At 39.1% G+C, this 17,531-nt stretch overlaps 1 protein-coding gene and 1 long non-coding RNA gene across 3 annotated transcripts in view; one reads left to right on the top strand and one right to left on the bottom strand.

The window, feature by feature from the left end:
* Window positions 1-14,982, top strand: part of HERC2 (E3 ubiquitin-protein ligase HERC2) — a 41,900-nt gene extending 26,918 nt beyond the window's left edge. For both annotated transcript variants that reach the window (XM_069056020.1, XM_069056018.1), the window contains exons 38-48: window positions 24-191; window positions 242-490; window positions 540-1,026; window positions 1,077-1,288; window positions 1,445-1,646; window positions 1,698-2,129; window positions 2,185-2,912; window positions 2,965-3,463; window positions 13,222-13,385; window positions 13,442-13,686; window positions 14,182-14,982. In XM_069056020.1, coding sequence (XP_068912121.1) covers window positions 24-191; window positions 242-490; window positions 540-1,026; window positions 1,077-1,288; window positions 1,445-1,646; window positions 1,698-2,129; window positions 2,185-2,912; window positions 2,965-3,463; window positions 13,222-13,385; window positions 13,442-13,686; window positions 14,182-14,331 — 3,536 coding nt within the window. In that variant the 3' untranslated portion in view covers window positions 14,332-14,982. The remainder of the gene's footprint in view (window positions 1-23; window positions 192-241; window positions 491-539; window positions 1,027-1,076; window positions 1,289-1,444; window positions 1,647-1,697; window positions 2,130-2,184; window positions 2,913-2,964; window positions 3,464-13,221; window positions 13,386-13,441; window positions 13,687-14,181) is intronic.
* On the bottom strand, window positions 6,788-9,856 carry LOC138136748 (uncharacterized). Its single transcript, XR_011161416.1, has 2 exons — window positions 7,641-9,856; window positions 6,788-7,485 (listed from the first exon to the last, which is right to left on the bottom strand). It is a non-coding gene; the product is annotated as an uncharacterized lncRNA (long non-coding RNA).
* Window positions 14,983-17,531: the final 2,549 nt, after the last annotated feature.

The following is a 17,531-nucleotide window of genomic DNA, read 5'->3' as shown; positions in this document are numbered from 1 at the left end:
GTGTGATCGGATCGTATTTGCAGGTCACGTGCGACTTCCAGGAGCTGACGCTCTGAGGGTGGAATTCGACAGGAGGTGTTCGACGGAGCGACGTCACGATCCGTTGCAGATCACCGACGGATCTGGACGAGTGGTGGCGACCAGGTCGGGTAGAGAGTGGAGCGATTGGTCCGCGGAATTGCGAATCCCAGGTGAGTCCCATTCGATCGATTTGACGTCATAAGAAGTGGCATTTACTTAGGCGACGAGCTGCGGTGGACCTTCACCAGCGACAGTTCGGTGAACGGTTGGGGGTGGCGCTTCACCGTCTATCCGGTCATCTCCAATCACGGACCGAGCGAGGTCGGCTCGGATCGTGCCGTACTCAGTCAACCCTCGATGGACATGGTGATGTGTCTGCTGGACGCGCGACTCTACCCCACAGCCGATTCAGCCTTGATGTGTCGACTGGCGGCGGCGTTGGCGGCGTGTTCGCAGCTCAGCTTCTTGGGTAAATCGATCGTAAAAGTGGAAATCGATTCTTAACGTTTCGTCTACAGCTCCGAGTCACCGGATGTGGGCCTTGCAACGACTGCACAGACTGTTGGTGGGCGACGAAGCGAAAGCCGAACAAGTCACCTTGCAACTGGAACAACTCAAAGCTCCGGACAGCGCTCTGGGGAGTTTGCTCGAAGAGCTCCCTCAAGCTCTGTTGCGCCAGTACGAATACGAAGACATCTCGGTACGAGCCGGACTTCATCTGATGCACTCGGACTTCTTCAAGGTCCTGGTGGCGCTGGCTTGCGACCTAGAACTCGACAAAATGGTGGGACTGGCGGACAACCACAAGTGGTCATGGTTCAGAAAGTTCTGCCACGCTTCCAGAGTTGCCAAATCTTTGATAAATCGCACGCCGCTGCCGCCCAATTTCTGTCAGGAAGTCAGAAAGAAACTGTCAGATTTGACGGGTGAAGAGTCGTGGGAGCACGAACGGCACGACTTGTTCAAGAAGGAGCACGACGAACAGCTGTTGATTTGGTTGAACAGGTGAGTGTGACGGTTTTTCGGGAATCGGTGAGATCGGAGTGGAATTACAGGCGACCCGAAGACTGGACGCTGTCGTGGGGCGGCTCTGGTACGATCTATGGATGGGGACACAATCATCGAGGCCAACTGGGCGGTATAGAGGGCGCCAAAGTCAAGATTCCCACGCCTTGCGAGGCGCTGTCAACGCTGAGACCTGTGCAGTTGTTGGGCGGGGAGCAGACGCTGTTCGCTGTGACCCCAGACGGGAAGGTTTATGCCACAGGTGATAGTTTTTAAATGATTTCGATAAATATGGGGGCCAAATCGCTATCACACCACTGTCATCGTTCGATCAGTGAGGTTAAGCAATTTGGGTGTTTGGATGGGTGGCCGCAGAAGAAATCGCGTGGCGTCATAACTATCTAATAATTTGATTTAGGTTATGGTGCCGGAGGTCGACTTGGAATTGGCGGCACCGACTCTGTCCTGGTTCCCACTCTGTTGGAGTCCGTTCAGCACGTTTTCATCAAAAAGATTGCCGTCAATTCCGGCGGGAAGCACTGTTTGGCGCTGTCCGCTGACAACGACGTCTACTCGTGGGGCGAAGGCGACGACGGAAAGCTGGGTCACGGTGGTCGAATGTGAGCACGTTTGAATTTCGATTCGATTTTATTTGACCGGTGCACTTGCAGGGCTTGCGAAAATCCCAAACTGGTCGAAGCCCTGCACGGCTACGAGATCGTGGATGTGGCGTGCGGTGGCGCCCACTCCGCCGCGATCACCTCCAACGGACAGCTGTACACCTGGGGCAAGGGCAGGTACGGCAGGCTAGGGCACGGCGACAGCGAAGACCAGCTCAAGCCGAAGCTGGTGGAGGAGTTGGTCGGGTATAAGGTGATAGATGTCGCTTGCGGCTCCGGTGACGCCCAGACTCTGTGCATCACGGACGACGACAACGTGTGGTCCTGGGGGGACGGCGACTACGGCAAATTGGGACGAGGAGGGTCTGACGGGTGCAAGGTTCCCAAAAAAATCGAAAGTCTCGCAGGTCTAGGTGTGGTCAAGGTCGAGTGTGGGTCTCAGTTTTCCGTAGCCTTGACTCGATCCGGAAGCGTCTACACTTGGTGCGTTCGAGTTTTGCGCGGTGAGGGGTGGTTGTGATCGATTTTTGTTTTGCAGGGGTAAAGGTGATTATCACAGGTTGGGTCACGGTACCGGCGAGCACGTCAGGCGACCCAAGAAGGTGGCGGCGCTGCAGGGTAAAAAAATAATAAGCATAGCGACGGGGTCGTTGCATTGCGTGGCTTGTTCCGACGAGGGGGAGGTGTTCACGTGGGGGGACAACGACGAGGGACAACTCGGCGACGACACCACCAACGCCATCCAGAGACCTCGACTGGTGTCGGCTCTTCAGGGTAAAAAAATCACGAACGTGGCGTGCGGGTCTGCGCACACGCTCGCCTGGTCCACCAACAACGCCAGCTCGGCGTGCGCTCGCCTCCCGTCCGTGGCCCCCCTGGAGTACGACCTGTTGCAAGACATCCCGACGTGGGTGCTGCATCGGAGACTGATCCTCCTGTACCACTTCGCCGAGCTGATCTGTCCGTGCATCACGATGTTTCCCATAACGGGGCCCGACTCGCTGCACGAGCTGCGCAGCATCCTTATCTACACCATCAAAGAGGCCACGTTCAGGAAGGTGGTCCAGGCGACGATGGTGCGCGACAAACACCACGGACCCGTCATCGAACTGAACAGGATACAAGTAAAGCGGTCCAGGTCGAGGGGCGGCCTGGCGGGGGTCGACGGAATGAAATCGGTTTTCGGACAGATGGTGATGAAGTTGGGACTGCTCACGTCCGAGACGCTGGCGCTGCCGCACAGAGTGTGGAAAGTCGAGTTCGTCGGTAAGTTCGACGCTTCGTTTTTGTGCACCTGGATTGTTTTTTGGTGTGGCAGGGGAGAGCGTCGACGACTGCGGCGGCGGCTACAGCGAGAGCATCGCCGAGATGTGCGACGAACTCCAAAACGGTTCCTTGCCGTTGTTGATTCCGACACCGAACGGGCGCGACGACGCCGGCCCCAACCGGGATTGTTTCATCCTGAACCCGTCGTCCAAGACGTGTCTCAACTTGAACATGTTCAGGTTTTTGGGGGTGCTGATGGGAATCGCGATCCGCACCGGTTCGCCGCTCAGCTTGAACCTGGCCGAGCCTGTGTGGAAACAACTGGCCGGGATGGAGCTGACGCCGGCCGATCTGACCGAGATCGACAGGGACTACGTCCCGGGACTGTTGTGCATCCGCGAGATGGGTTCCGAGGAACCGCTCTTCCAAAATCTCGAGATGCCGTTCTCGACGCCGTCGTCGTGCGGTACCGACGTACCGTTAAGTACGAAGTACAAGAGGATCACGTTCGAAAATCGACTGGAGTACGTCCGACTGGCGCTCAATTTCAGGTGAGGGACGGGATTGAGAACAGTTTTGAACGTGTCGCGTTCGGATGACATTTTTGTGGTGTAAATCGACTACCAGGTGGCACTGCTAAAACAAATTTTGGCCACCAGGTGGCGTCGGTAAAATGCCAAAACATGGCCTACTAAATCTGAACTGCGCATCGCTTATTACGGCCGTAACAAAGTACCTGAATGATTGATTCGGCTAACCTCAAAAATTGCCACAATAATTTATAATTGAATTTTTTTAATAAACAATTGTCAAAACGTTGTCATGTTGGTATGAGCCAAACAGTGATTTTCATGATAATACGGTTAGTTACACTGAGTGTCAACATGTTTTTAATGTAACTGTAATGTAACTGAGCCTGCGCCCTGACGAGCGAGAATTTATTTCAAATTCGAAAAAGATTTCTGCTAATTTTTCATTTAACTTGTTTTGAAAATGAATTCGCGGAAGAAAGGTACGGGAAGAGAAGTGAACATAACCTTAACTATGATTTGATGTCAAATTATTATACAGCTGGTCCATATGTTCACATTCTAGGGTGGTACAGAGTGGTTTTTTACTTAATTTTGGCATTTCCTTGAATTTCATCAAAGTTGAAGTACTATCGCGGCCAAAATACTTTGGTCGTAAATGTGACATAAATGACATTCAATTGTAAAGCAAACTTTATGATGTTTAACCTTATTTTTTACTACTGTCAAAATTATTTTAATCTATCAGTGTCATACGAGTGGGGTAAATCCCAGCTGCGGAGACAAGGTTCAAAAGCAAAAGATCAACATGGTCGCGGTTTAGACAACCTTCAGAAGCAAGTAAGACGATTCTATATTTATCAAAAACTGAAGGTGCCATATTTTTGACAAGAATAATTTGAAATTGTCATGTATATTGACATTAATACTTGATTTACATTTGAAGTGTCAAAAAGTGACGACCAAAGTATTTTGGCCGCGATAGTACTAACATGGGAAAATAACAACAGTTATTTTCAAATATCCAGCAACCTCCAAACCAAATCCAAAATTTATAAAAACAAAGATTAAAGCTATTATAAAATTTTGTGGTAATTATAAAAAAAAACTGAATGAAACATTTCACTGTGATACATGTCTCTTCTTTATTATCTACAGCAACTGCAGGACCATTGTTATGATTAGTTTGGCTTCAAGACCGTGGGGTCTGGTCTGATGTAAATTTGTGGGGCTTTTAAAAGAGTTGGCTAATATTGCCACACAAATTTTATCATATTTAATTCCAAAAAATCCTTGTCAACCACTGGTTACTACTTTGCATCCAAATTTAATACAGAATTCCATGTTTACCTGTGATAAACACAAAGATAAAATTTGTAAAGTTATTATCCAATTAGTGATGAAACCAATTTAAACATTTGTTTAGAAAAAAAAAAGATTACACAAAAACGAAATCCATTCAGAATAAACTCACAAGTAGGAAGGTTTGAAAATTATAAACTTGCGAGAAAGGTATTGTCTTCCTGCAGATAGATAGTTTTACTTTTAATTTTCTACTGTGCTCTATCAATTTTCAGATTTTGCAATTCCATTTTATATACAGGTGTCTGAAAAATGGCGCCCAATCTCCTAAGGGTCTTAAAGAATAGAAGTCTGGTAATCTCAATGCAAAATTTGATCGGACCAACAGATTTTGTATAACTTGCTCTTAAATATGGTGATTTCAAAGAGATGTATTTCCTTTATTACCAAATTTTACAGCTGAATTATAAATTACTTTACAATTTTACTTTTTCCAAGACCCCTTTGGCTAGTGTAACAATACAGAAGTCCTTCTTTTTAGAGTAATGACCTACTAAAATACCCTAATAGAACAGTGGCAACATTGACGTCAAAGAAGAATTGGTTTGGTTGATTGTGCATACCAACCGATGTTGCCAAGTTTGCTTATTTTAAAATGTGTATAACTTGGAAACTAGCCAAAGGAAAAAAAAAATTACAATGAAATTGAACTCAACTCTTCTAATAGTTTAACCCCCCAAGAGATTGGGCGCCATTTTTGAGACACCCTGTATAAATATTATGTTTCATAATTTGATTATTGTAAATTACATATTATTCTTACGTTCATGAAACGTATTCGTGAAAATTTATTTTTTGTAATTTGCCTCCATTTTGATTCTCTAATAGACATATTAACGAACGCGACGTCATCTGGGATGTCCTTATCGCCATTATTTCACGGAACATTTTACGAAAATTTTTAGGTTGGCAAAACTTGATTCGTCATGCGTGTCAGTTTAAATTACAAAATGTGCAAAGAATTATTTATCAGGATTTATCAAGCAACAAATTCGCGACCGTATTTTTGGGAATTTCACGTATTTCAGCGGGCGTACATGAAAAATTATCTTTCATATTCATGTTTTGTGACAGAATTTGGATAAAACAAAAGGCGACTTTGAAGACTTGATCAAATTTTCACTTTTAAAATTAAGACAACCTCCACGAAAATCCCTAAATCGAGGAAAGTAAACATTTTTGTTTAAAAACGGCTTAAAAAGGGCAAATTACAAAAAATAGTATAAAAAAACTCGTTTCATAAGACCTTGAAGCACTCATTCTTTAAAATAACTCGTGGCTACGCCACTCGTTTTTTAATCTTGAATTCGTGCTTCAAGACTGGTCTTATGAAACTTGTCTTTTAATATAAATACTATTGCGTCAAAATGACAAGATATAAAGTGTTAACCTAACAAAATAAACACGGTATATGATTGTGATTGGATAATTTCAATTAAAATTACATTTTTCTCTTCCATTTCGCTAACAGATGGAGTTGGTTAAGGGTAAATTTTTTGAAGTTAGCGGAATCAATTGCTCCATTGAAAATCCGAGCTTTGTTACGGCCGTAATAAGCGAAGCGCCATGGCCAAAACTATGATTTTTCTCGAAAAAATTCGATTTTGGAAGAAAAGAACCACAATTGGAATTGTGATCGTTAATAACGAAATTTACTCGAAATCGTGCTTATCTGTGATTGAGAATTTTATCAGTAACCATAAGCGGACTTTTTAACCGAGGAATTTAGAAAATATGTTGTGATTTATTTAATTTGCAAAATGTGATATTTAGTGCGATTCTGTTTCAAAATGTAGCAATATTGTTATCGAACAACATTGATTTTGCATAGATCAAATCAATCAACAGCTTCATATCATAGCAACTACAACCTTGTTGTATAGCAATGTTGATAAATTTTAAAACAGAATCCCACCAATTGTTTGTAATGGATAAATAGGATGATTGTATCGTATTTGGAAGAAGATAGATAAAAAAAATAGATAGAGATAGATAGTCTATTGTGTTAAAAAATACAAAATATTATACACTCGTCCAACACAAACTAAAAATATGGCTTAACTGCTAAAGAACACATAAATCATCAAAATTGTTGTTCAAATTTTCCTCAAGGGATTAAAAGTTTTTGTTTATCAAATATAGTTTAATTTTACTTAAAGCATATTTAGACGATTGAATTCGTATCGATATTGGAAGGACATTGTAAAACTTGATACAACTTGAAGGTGACGTACTATTTGCAATTTGCAATAACTGAGATGTGATGCAATATTGACAACTTTTACATTTTATGAATTGAGAGTGACGTGAAGCTACATATTTGGAAAGCGCTGATTGGTTTTGCAAACTGAAATAACTGAGACTTCCATAGTTTTGGTTCTTTGTCTTGAACAAATTCCGGAATCTCCATTCACAAGGTGGTGTCGGCAACTGAGCTTCAAGTATAATTCACTTGTTTACGAAGATGTATTCGTGATTTTTTGTATTTATCCATTGCGTTATTTAGGTAGCGATCATCTGGAGCCATTCTGTGTGTTGAGTCATTACGTTGCGTTTGGTAAAGCCCTTTAAAAAGCAAAGTATACAAACCACAAGCGCCGCGAGAGAGATGAGTATCGTTTTAGTTATCATGGCGACGTCTTTTTTTATAAAGTTACGATTTATCTTGCTGATATTTATCCCTGCAACAAAAATATGTTATTAGGACAATTAAAATCATTTTAACAGTTGTGCAAAGAGCAAATTCAGCCAAATAGTTGTCAGAAACATGATTGTTCTTGTTTCCGGTTTGAAATTAATTTTGATAAAAAGCGGTCAGATTTAAAAAAATTCGTACCTTTCATTCCGGCGAGCTCTATTAATTTAAAATGAGCAGAGAAAATTGCTGTTTGGTCACAGTTACGTTTTAAGGTTTGCACTTTACAAGGCTTCAAAGTTGAATGGCGATTGGCGACATCGGTTCTATTTATTGTTCAAGAAATTAGATTTATTATCAGTTCTTATCAATACGCAATGTCTGTCGACGCAAATGCGCCTCACAAACCATATTTGATCTTATTAGTTATTTATGTATTAAGGGCATAATCAGGAGATTATGGCACGAGGGAATGTTTAAAGCCCGAGGAACGAGGGCTTTTAAATTCCCGAGAGCCATAATCGACAATTATGCCCGTGGTACATACAACGTTTTATTCTATTTTATAATTTCCAAAAGATTCAAACAAATATTTAGTATTCCTTAAAGGAAATCAACTAAAAGTTGTGTCCATGCAAATTTAGTTAGCTATTTTGATGTTGTTAGGGTTACTGTGTTTATAATGTATGATTTTATTTAATCAAATTATGTTTGATACCATTGTTTGAATAATTAAACCAACCGTTGCTTGGCAGATTTTTGAGAAATCCGGGCCATAAAGGCCAATTTATGCCCTCATTTGGGGGCGTATAAAGACGATTATTGACCAAAATAGAATAAATCTATTTTATCAAATTTTGCCTTATAAAGTCATGTTTAAATACTTAGATACAACGGATAAAAGCACAAGTTTAATGAATAATCGAATAAAATTTTTATTCCTCTGGCGGTTTAACATTTTTTTATACAACTGACATTAAAAGTGACGTTTTTAGTGGAAGCTAATTTGATTAAAAATTGCTCTTTATAACTTACCGTGTTAAAAGTAGTTTTAACACTAGTAAAAAAAAACTTTTAACACTAGTTATTTTTTATTTATTTATAAATGTTAAAGTGGCTCTATTTGCCGCTTTTTCAATATCTGCCGGAAATCTGTCGTCGATATCGGCATCGTTAACGTCGTTTTCTTTGCATTCCATGTTTACGAATGCAATAATGTGGAATGTAGGGAGTTTGCGGTAGCGCATTTTCTGTTACGTTATACGAGAATTTTACCGTATAACAAAATATAACGTAAATTGCAGGAAACAGCTGTGCGGTTAAAAAAAAAAAAAAAAAATAGTAACGTATAAGATAACAGTTGATGACAGATTCTTAGAATGACAGAATTAGAATGTCAAATCGAACAAGATGACGGAAATTATTTTATTTTATATATTGTGGTACAAAGGGATCTTGAGGAAAGAAAAAGACTCTATTCACTGACTACAGATGTGTCTTTGCGTTCAAAATTTTGTTGCTCAATGTGAGACACTGGCACATCAGATTCCACGGTGACTTCAATAACATTAGCTTCAATACCATTTCCAGTACATTGTGCATGAAATAACAATGACTGTGCAAATGCTGGATCTATAGTCCATTTTTTTTTATTATAGTCCGATGAGCTTAGTCCGAATCAAGAAGTCGACATGACCTGCGTCTGTTTTCGACATTTGACAGCAGTGCATGGTTCTACCAATATTTGAAAATTTATTTAGGCAACATGAGACAGATATTGTGTTCTTTCGTGCTTTCTTGGTATTTCTGCAAATTCATTCCTCCGTTTTAATTTTATCTTTCAAAAAACCGCTCCCTTCAGAATGCTTTTGATAACTAGGTATTTACATATGAACTTAATAGGTCAGATATATTAAAAATTGTTGAAAACAGCACTAAACAACCACGTTTAGACTGTCTTTCTTTCTTCCTAGATTTTGTTTCGGCAACGCCATGAACACAAAACAACCTCTATGAATTAGTTTACCCCCTTACCTGTTAACTTCCAGTCTTGCAAGTTTCCGCGCAATTCCAATATTGTTTTTGCAATTTACAAATTCTGTAAAAGGATCCGTCCACATGCTTTTCGTTGGCATCATACGGAGGACATTTCAAGCAAAATTAAACAAAATTATCCCAAATAACGTGGTTAAAACGTAACCTAAAAATTTGACGTCGCTAGTGGAATAAACGTACAATTCGCGTCTTGCTCTAATCGCACATGCTAAAGCGAAATGCATAGTGGGACACGCTTAATACAATACGTACAAGAATTCAATAGTTTGTTTACATTATGTTGAAAAGAGATAGCAATATGACAGTTGTTCTGCTTTTTAATTGATACATCGGACTATAATTAAAAAATGGACTATACCTACAAAGTATCAAACTTAGAACATCTACCTATTTTACACCAAAATTCGCTTATCTGACACAGATCGTACAGCGTCTTCTTTGTTCAGTAATACTTGGTATGTTTTCTAAGATTCCTGTTATTATTTTCGAACACTTCTGCATCTTGCACAATATTTTCTATTAACAAAACTATGAAAATATTTGACATTAATATGAAATTGGGTATAAGTACTGTCACTTTTTCATAATGGAATATTTTCGGATTGGTTCCCTTATTTTCAGAAATAGTGTAAGGAAATTCGGTATACGGTATAAATTCTGTATGAGTTTGACGTTATAAAACATAACGACAATTTTTATAACGAAAAATGCGCTACCGCAAACTCTTTAGTGTTACAAAACGTAATGAAAACTTTTTTGACGTTTCTAATAAACAAATGTCAATACAAGACTAGCTACCTGATTTTTGCCGCAGAAATTAAAATAAACATCAAAAATACGACTGCGTTTTTTAATGCAATGCAAACCAGTTGTATAAAAAATAGATGTATGATGGACGTGTTAAAAGTGATTTTATTTTGTTCGTGGGGTTGGTCAACTCGCTGCGCTCGTTTCCCAATCTACCTCACTTACAAAATAAAATCTCACTTTTAACACTTACATCATAAATAACTATATTTCGCTAGCGGTTTAAAAATGTCAAGTAAATAAATGTCAAAGAAAATAAATAAATAGTTATTTTTATATTAAGTGCGCGAAGAGAGTGTTTTTTGTGCATGAAAAGGTCTTTTACGCCGAGACGAAGGTCGAGGCAGTATAAGCCTTTGAATGCACAAAAACATCTTCGCGCACGAAATATAAACAATATTTTTTCTATAATTGATTCAAAAAATTGAAATTAAAAATTCAAATTTTTGAAGGAACTCTGAAGTTTCAATGCAGTGACCATGTTGCTAGGTCACTAATAAAAAACAGTGCCTGAAATGAAAAACAGAAATAGTCTTATGCGTGAAATTGCATTTCACACACTGTTTTGTATGGTTTCTATGGTTTCGATCTTACTAACAATGTAAAAAGAAAGACACGTAAGAAAATGACCCACTTTATGCACAGATAACTATGCGTGAATTTCAATTTTTTGAATCAATTATATAAAAAATTTATTAAACTACGTTATATAAACCATTCACGATTATTTCAAATTCGGACTATCTATGAAAATCTGACATTTTAGTTGGCAGTATTGTGATTTGTCTTAATAAATCTATTTTAGGTTATAATTCAACCGAACACTGCTCCCAAGTTGTTACATTTTTTAAATAATTGAACGCATTAGGAACAATAATCGTAACATTGTAATTATTTTCTCAATAGAGCTCGTGATAACACTTTTTTTAATGCTTTGGTTTCAGCAGATAAAGGTTACACACCTTTAAATTTAAGTGATAATATAATTTCAGATATTGTTGGGCCAAATATACCTGACACTATAGCAAATATAAAACAAAAGTCTTTACATGGGAGATATTTTAAAGAGCTAGAACAGCCAGAAATTAATATTCAAGCTTCTCATGCATGGCTTAAAAAATCAAATATTCATCCTGAGACTGAGGGTTTTATATTTGCAATACAAGATCGTGTTATAAATACAAGAAATTATAAAAAACACATATGCGGTTTACAATCGATCATCGATAAATGTAGGATTTGCGGAACTGAGGGGGAAACCATTGAACACATCATTTCTTCTTGCACCGTTTTGGCTCAAAGCGAATATAAAAAACGTCATGATATATTCGCAAAAATTATACACATGAATTTAGCAGTTAAATTCAATTTATTAAAGGATACACAACCACATTACATTTATAAACCAGAAAGTTGTTTAGAAAATGACAATTACAAATTATATTTTGATCGCACAGTTTTAACTGACATTCACATTCAGCATAACAGACCAGACATTATTATTTTAAATAAACAACAAAAGCAAGCATATCTTTTAGATATAGCTGTTCCAAATTAACACAATATAACACAGACATATAATACAAAAATTAATAAATATTTAGAACTGTCCGTTGCTATGAGAAATCTTTGGTGTTTAGAAACAATTTCGATTTTACCATTTATAATTTCAGCAACAGGAATAGTACCGCAATCTCTTTTTAAAAATTTAAAAATTTTGGACTTAGAGAACACATTGGTGGTTGAAATTCAAAAAGGTATATTATTATACTCATGTCACATCGTGAGGAAATTCCTTAACATTGACACAGAACATAAAACACAAAAAAGTCAAAATGCGGAGGCGAGACGCCGGTAATTATGTTGATAAGCACTGCACTATTACTTGATAGTATTATCCGTAATAGTGTATGTACTCCGGCAAAATTGCCGTGCCGCCGGGTGGAGGTGGGATACAACATTGAAATGAAACATACATGGGCAGTTCTGGGTAAATTCTTATTAAATAAATTAATGACGGAATTGACAACAATGCGAATATTTAAAAACGAAACGTCATATGACAGGACCTGACGCCAATCTAACAAAAAAATATCGCGGCCTCCTGCGTGTTTAAAATAATCGTGAACGGCATATACATACATTACAGGTATTGGGAAGCAATTGTCCATAATTGTATCATCCATTTTCTAGATTTTCATCTTCTACACACTGATACGCCGTAAAGACCTAATTTTATTTGGAGTAATATTGGATAAAATAATTCACTGTCACCGATTTTTTTTCTCCTGTCAATAAACCCATGGCAACAAAAAATCACCCTCAGCAACTCGACAATCATAGGTGATTAGTGACACAAGCTTCGGACTTGATTTAAAAAAAAATAAACTCAAATTGGAGAGATTTATTAGTGTAAAATTGGATAAACAGTTGTATGTATTATACTCGCGGGCTAAATGAATGTTTAACTTGCGATGTTAACGTGCTTGCGGCTTCGCCGGTCGCGCTGTTAAACGCATCGCTCGTTAAACATTGATTTAGCCCGCTCGTATAATAAATAACTATTACCGCCTTACTCCTAACGTTGACAATTACGATGTTTCGACTTAATTGAAACAGCAAAGGAATGTTATCCAAAACCATCCAATATGAGAGATTATTTATTATTTGCGTTAATTTTTTCATTTTACATTACATCATCTAGCAGCACCTTGTTTTAGACAACGACCAATTATATCACCGCCGGTATTTCAACAATCTATGCCGCAGCCGGCAAATTCCTACAGCACACTGCGTTACTGTACCTACTGGTATTTGCTTTTGGGGATACCCCAGCCTGCCTGCCCGAAAGCGTTACTGTACTGTGTACAAACTTCGTAGTAGATAACCGTGTTACTCTAAATTATTTTTTATGTTGCAGACTTCACGAATTCGATGAACAAATCAAAGCCGTACGTGACGGTATGTCCAAAGTGGTCCCCGTCCCTCTCCTGTCACTCTTCAGCGGCTTCGAACTGGAAACGATGGTGTGCGGTTCACCTGACATCCCCCTGAACCTGCTGAAGTCGGTCGCGACGTACAAGGGTACTGCATTTTGACAATGGAAAAATTTTGAAATCTTCTAAAATGGAATTTTTCAGGTGTCGACAGCAGCGCCCCTCTCATACAGTGGTTCTGGGAGGTGATGGAAGACTTCACGAATCAAGAACGCTCCCTCTTCCTCCGATTCGTGTGGGGTAGGACGAGACTGCCCCGTACCATAGCCGACTTTCGAGGTCGCGATTTCGTCATACAGATCCTGGACAAGTATAATCCACCCGATCACTTTTTACCGGAGAGTTATACCTGCTTTTTCTTGCTTAAAATGCCTCGCTACTCGTGCAAGGTCAGTAACGTCAAAGTCCAAAAAAAAAGAAACCGGTTCTAACATCGTGGTGGGCCAGTTACAACATGTGGTGCACTTATACTGTTCAAAAATCGCGGACTAAGTGGTTGCCACTTCCGCACGAGGTAGTCACTAAAAAGACTCTTTCGCCAAATGAGAAGACAGCAATTAAGACTTTGTCAATAAACATTGACAAGTGCGAACTGTCAAATGTCAAATTTAGAAATCTAGAAGAGGATTTGTGTGTACAGGAGTTTCGTAAATGATTCGTGTCACAAGGAAGCTATGTCCCCATGTTAAATGGAGTCACCGCACACCTGATGCCATGAATCATTTATGAAAGCCCTGTACATGTGAATCACAGCCGACCACGATGTTGGAAACGTTGCGTCCAAGCCGTGTCGGCATTGGTCGACGTGACGCGGACGGAATCAAGGAGACAGATGGCGCTGGTGCGCTCCTCTCCAACAACCAGCAATTTCTTTTTTGTTTCAGCATGTTTTGCAACAAAAATTAAAGTATGCCATACACTTCTGCAAGTCAATTGACAAAGACGAGTACGCCAGGGTTGCCATGGCCGGGGACCTTGCTGTTAGTTCCAGTTCGGACGCGGAAAGTGACCCAGAAATGGACAGCAGCAACTGAAAGTCGTCAGACCCGTCCACCGTTTTTTGATAATCAATTGATTGATTTACCTGTATAGTCGTATAAGTTCGTAAATTATTTAGTGAGTGTTTTAGGACATGTACGATTGCGTTCGAAATAATATTTTTCCCGTCACCATTTTGTTCCCGACTGACGTGCTTGGCTTATGTGTTCCTATTATTTACGATGTACACTCAGAAGCTTGGGCTTGCATACGAAACGTTCTCAGAGGATAAAATGTAAATGTTTCAGTGTCAAATCAGATTTATTTTGTTAGTCGCTAAAGAGTACATTCCACAGTTGTAAGCGAGGACTGATTTTAAAATTTAGGCTAACGTTAAATAATTTCTAACGAGATTGTCAATTCGTAAACTAAATTTTTACACTGTTTTATTATGACGACGCTGTACATTCGCCGGCAGCTACTAAATGTTTGCAGTATTTTCGTTTTAGCCGCTGCGAGTTGGTTTCTCTCGTTTTTCTCGTTTAGTTCGACGTTTCGCCGTTTTTAGTTGTAGTTAGGTATCTAGTCGCTGGTTTAGTTAATTAATCTCGCAATCATAACAAAACCCCTTATTAGTTAATTCATGTTGATGGGTTTATTAATCGATTTTAAACGTAATACTCTGTTCAATAAAAATATAAAGTATTTGGTCGATTTTCTACAATTTCCACGTAGAAACCTGTGCAAAAAACTTTTTTTTGTTCGACACTGTCAGAATTTGAGAATTTTCTCCTATAATCAATTCACTTTTGTAATGACGAACTAGAGTTACTAAATTTAGTAACTTTTGTCTTGTGAACACATCTTTTTACCGCGAATTTGGGCTTTTAAAAAGTTAGGTAATGGGTCACGTCATTTGTTCTGTCAAAACTGGTCCAGTTCAAAGTATAGTGAAACTAAATGTGTTTAATTATTTTGAAGAAAAAAGCAAAGTTACTACACAAATACGAAAAGGCAGTTGAAAGTAACAATTAAATAATTTTGCATTTTGCTACTCATCCTCGTCATCGTCGCTTGTTTTTCAAGTCCGAATCCGAATCTTCAACCAAATTAACAATATTTGTGGATATGTCATGGATGCTAAAGTTTTCCCGTAAGCCTTGTTCTTGTCCTTCATTTAAAATCCTATACATACTTCTGGGACTGAAGCCTGTGCAGCACTTAGGAAGAGTTTTATTTTAGATTAGGATTTACCGAAAAATATTCGCTACTGCTTCTACAATTTTGTACTTTACGTATTTACGTTTCCATTATCTCCATGAGTAATTTCTTTCTTAATTTTGTTGAAAGCCTTTAAAATGTGCTGCTTCGTCTGCTTGCTTATTGATGCCTTACTCCGTTTTGGAAATTCATTCATTTTGGCAGTGACAATAATATGACATTTTAAATCATTGCCAACTGTCGAATTTTCATATATTTTGTAAAAAAATTTAACAAAAAAAAAGTTCCAGTTAGTTCGTTATTACAAAAATTATATGTGAACGGATTTTGATAAATGTCACAACTTGTCAAAACGAAACGTCAAGCTAATTTTAAAGGTTTTAAGCGATTTGGAGCCTTTAAGGGGCTCGTCGAACAAAAAAACGTTGTATTCAACTCGTTCGTGTGTAAATTAAACGAGCGTTTTAAAATGGCCCACGCGTGCCAAAAAAAGGCCCAATTTACACACAAACTCGTTAAATAAACTACTATTCTGTTGTGTTATGTCGTGTTAAAATTATGGCGCACGAGTTTGAGCCCTACGACGACCCCACTTTGAAAGAATATCCCAATATTTCAACAATTGAACGATCAAAAGCCGTACGAATGTACGATCGTTAGGTGAGTTTTGCGTTTACAACGTGTTGTGTTAGCTGCTCTGGAAAGTGCTTACGTAATCGGCTCAGTTGAAAATACTTGAGGTGTTATGTTGGCCCTTTTTTCCAAGGTAGGTTCGATAGCAGAAGCGTAACGTTTGGTCACGACCTCTAAATAGTCGAGACTCTTGGCTCTCTCCGGCCTGTTTACTTGCCAAGATGAGGCCGACGTGGTGTACGTCGAAGTTTTCAATTTGCGGTCGAAAGACATACCACCCTTATTCCGGTTATGGTTTAGGGGGTGATGTCATACGGCAGTCGGTCTCCTCTAGTTTTTGTAGAACGAAGTTTAAGCGCGAATCGTTAGTAGCGTTCCTTTTATGCTGAATCTTAGATAATCTTACCTCACCTCACTTCGCCTCACTTTAATGTAGTGTTCCATTTGAAATCAGCTGATTGAGGCAAAGTAAGATTTTTACCTCCCCCTTCACCCCTACTGAGTTACCTCTCGAGCAAGCTTCGAACTAAGAATTTTGGATCAAATAGTGGAGGGGGAAATGTGGCTAATTTGTTAGGTTAGTTTTGTGGTTTGTTAATTGTTAACATTGACTGGCGGGTAATTCAGAGCCGGATTTACCACGGGGCAGCCGGGGCGAGAGCCCCAGGGTCTCCACAAATCCCCGAACAAAAATTTTTTATAACAATAATATTTTTTGATTTTTAATTTAGGATAGTAATAAAATATATGGAAGTAAAGGATATCTTTATGTCAACCTCATGTTTAATGAGATGCCTTGACACTTAAGTTATGGTTAAATGTCAAACACGGACTCATAAGTGAGTGTGAGTAGAAATCACCAATTGTCGTTCCATTAGCACTAGAAATTGCTTCTAAAATCATCTGAGTGGCTCACCTTACCTCACATACAGGGTGTGGCACAACTCACGCCCCAGAGGAAAATGACTTGTGCCGACAGCAATAACATTACTGGAAAGACTGATTCTTTTTTCTTATCTGCTTTTTTAATCGACTTAGAAGCATATCAAATCCACCAATCCTGTTAGTCAGGCTCGGAAAAACTAGGGGAGAACAGAATGAATGAGGCCGTTGCTTGGTTTCCAAAAATATTATCATTCTACTCAAAATATCTGGTCGACTGTATTTTATTGTCAAATTTAGCACATTATTGCACTGTCAAAAAAATTTAGGTTAAGAATAATGTCAATAAATTTAATAAAAGTTGTCATCGTATAGCCCGCAACTATTAATACAAATTTATTATTGGGCGGAAGTCGTAACGCAAACAACAAATGGTGGTTCTAAAAAGAAGCGAGTTTAATAGAACGAAAGCAAATAATAACAAAACGAAACACAAAGAAAGAAGAATTAAAGGAGATGC

The sequence above is a fragment of the Tenebrio molitor genome, chromosome 8 (genome assembly GCF_963966145.1).
Source record: "Tenebrio molitor chromosome 8, icTenMoli1.1, whole genome shotgun sequence".
NCBI lineage: Eukaryota > Metazoa > Arthropoda > Insecta > Coleoptera > Tenebrionidae > Tenebrio > Tenebrio molitor.
The sequence above is the reverse complement of the archived record's forward strand: the minus strand, read 5'-3'. Positions and strand labels throughout refer to the sequence as shown.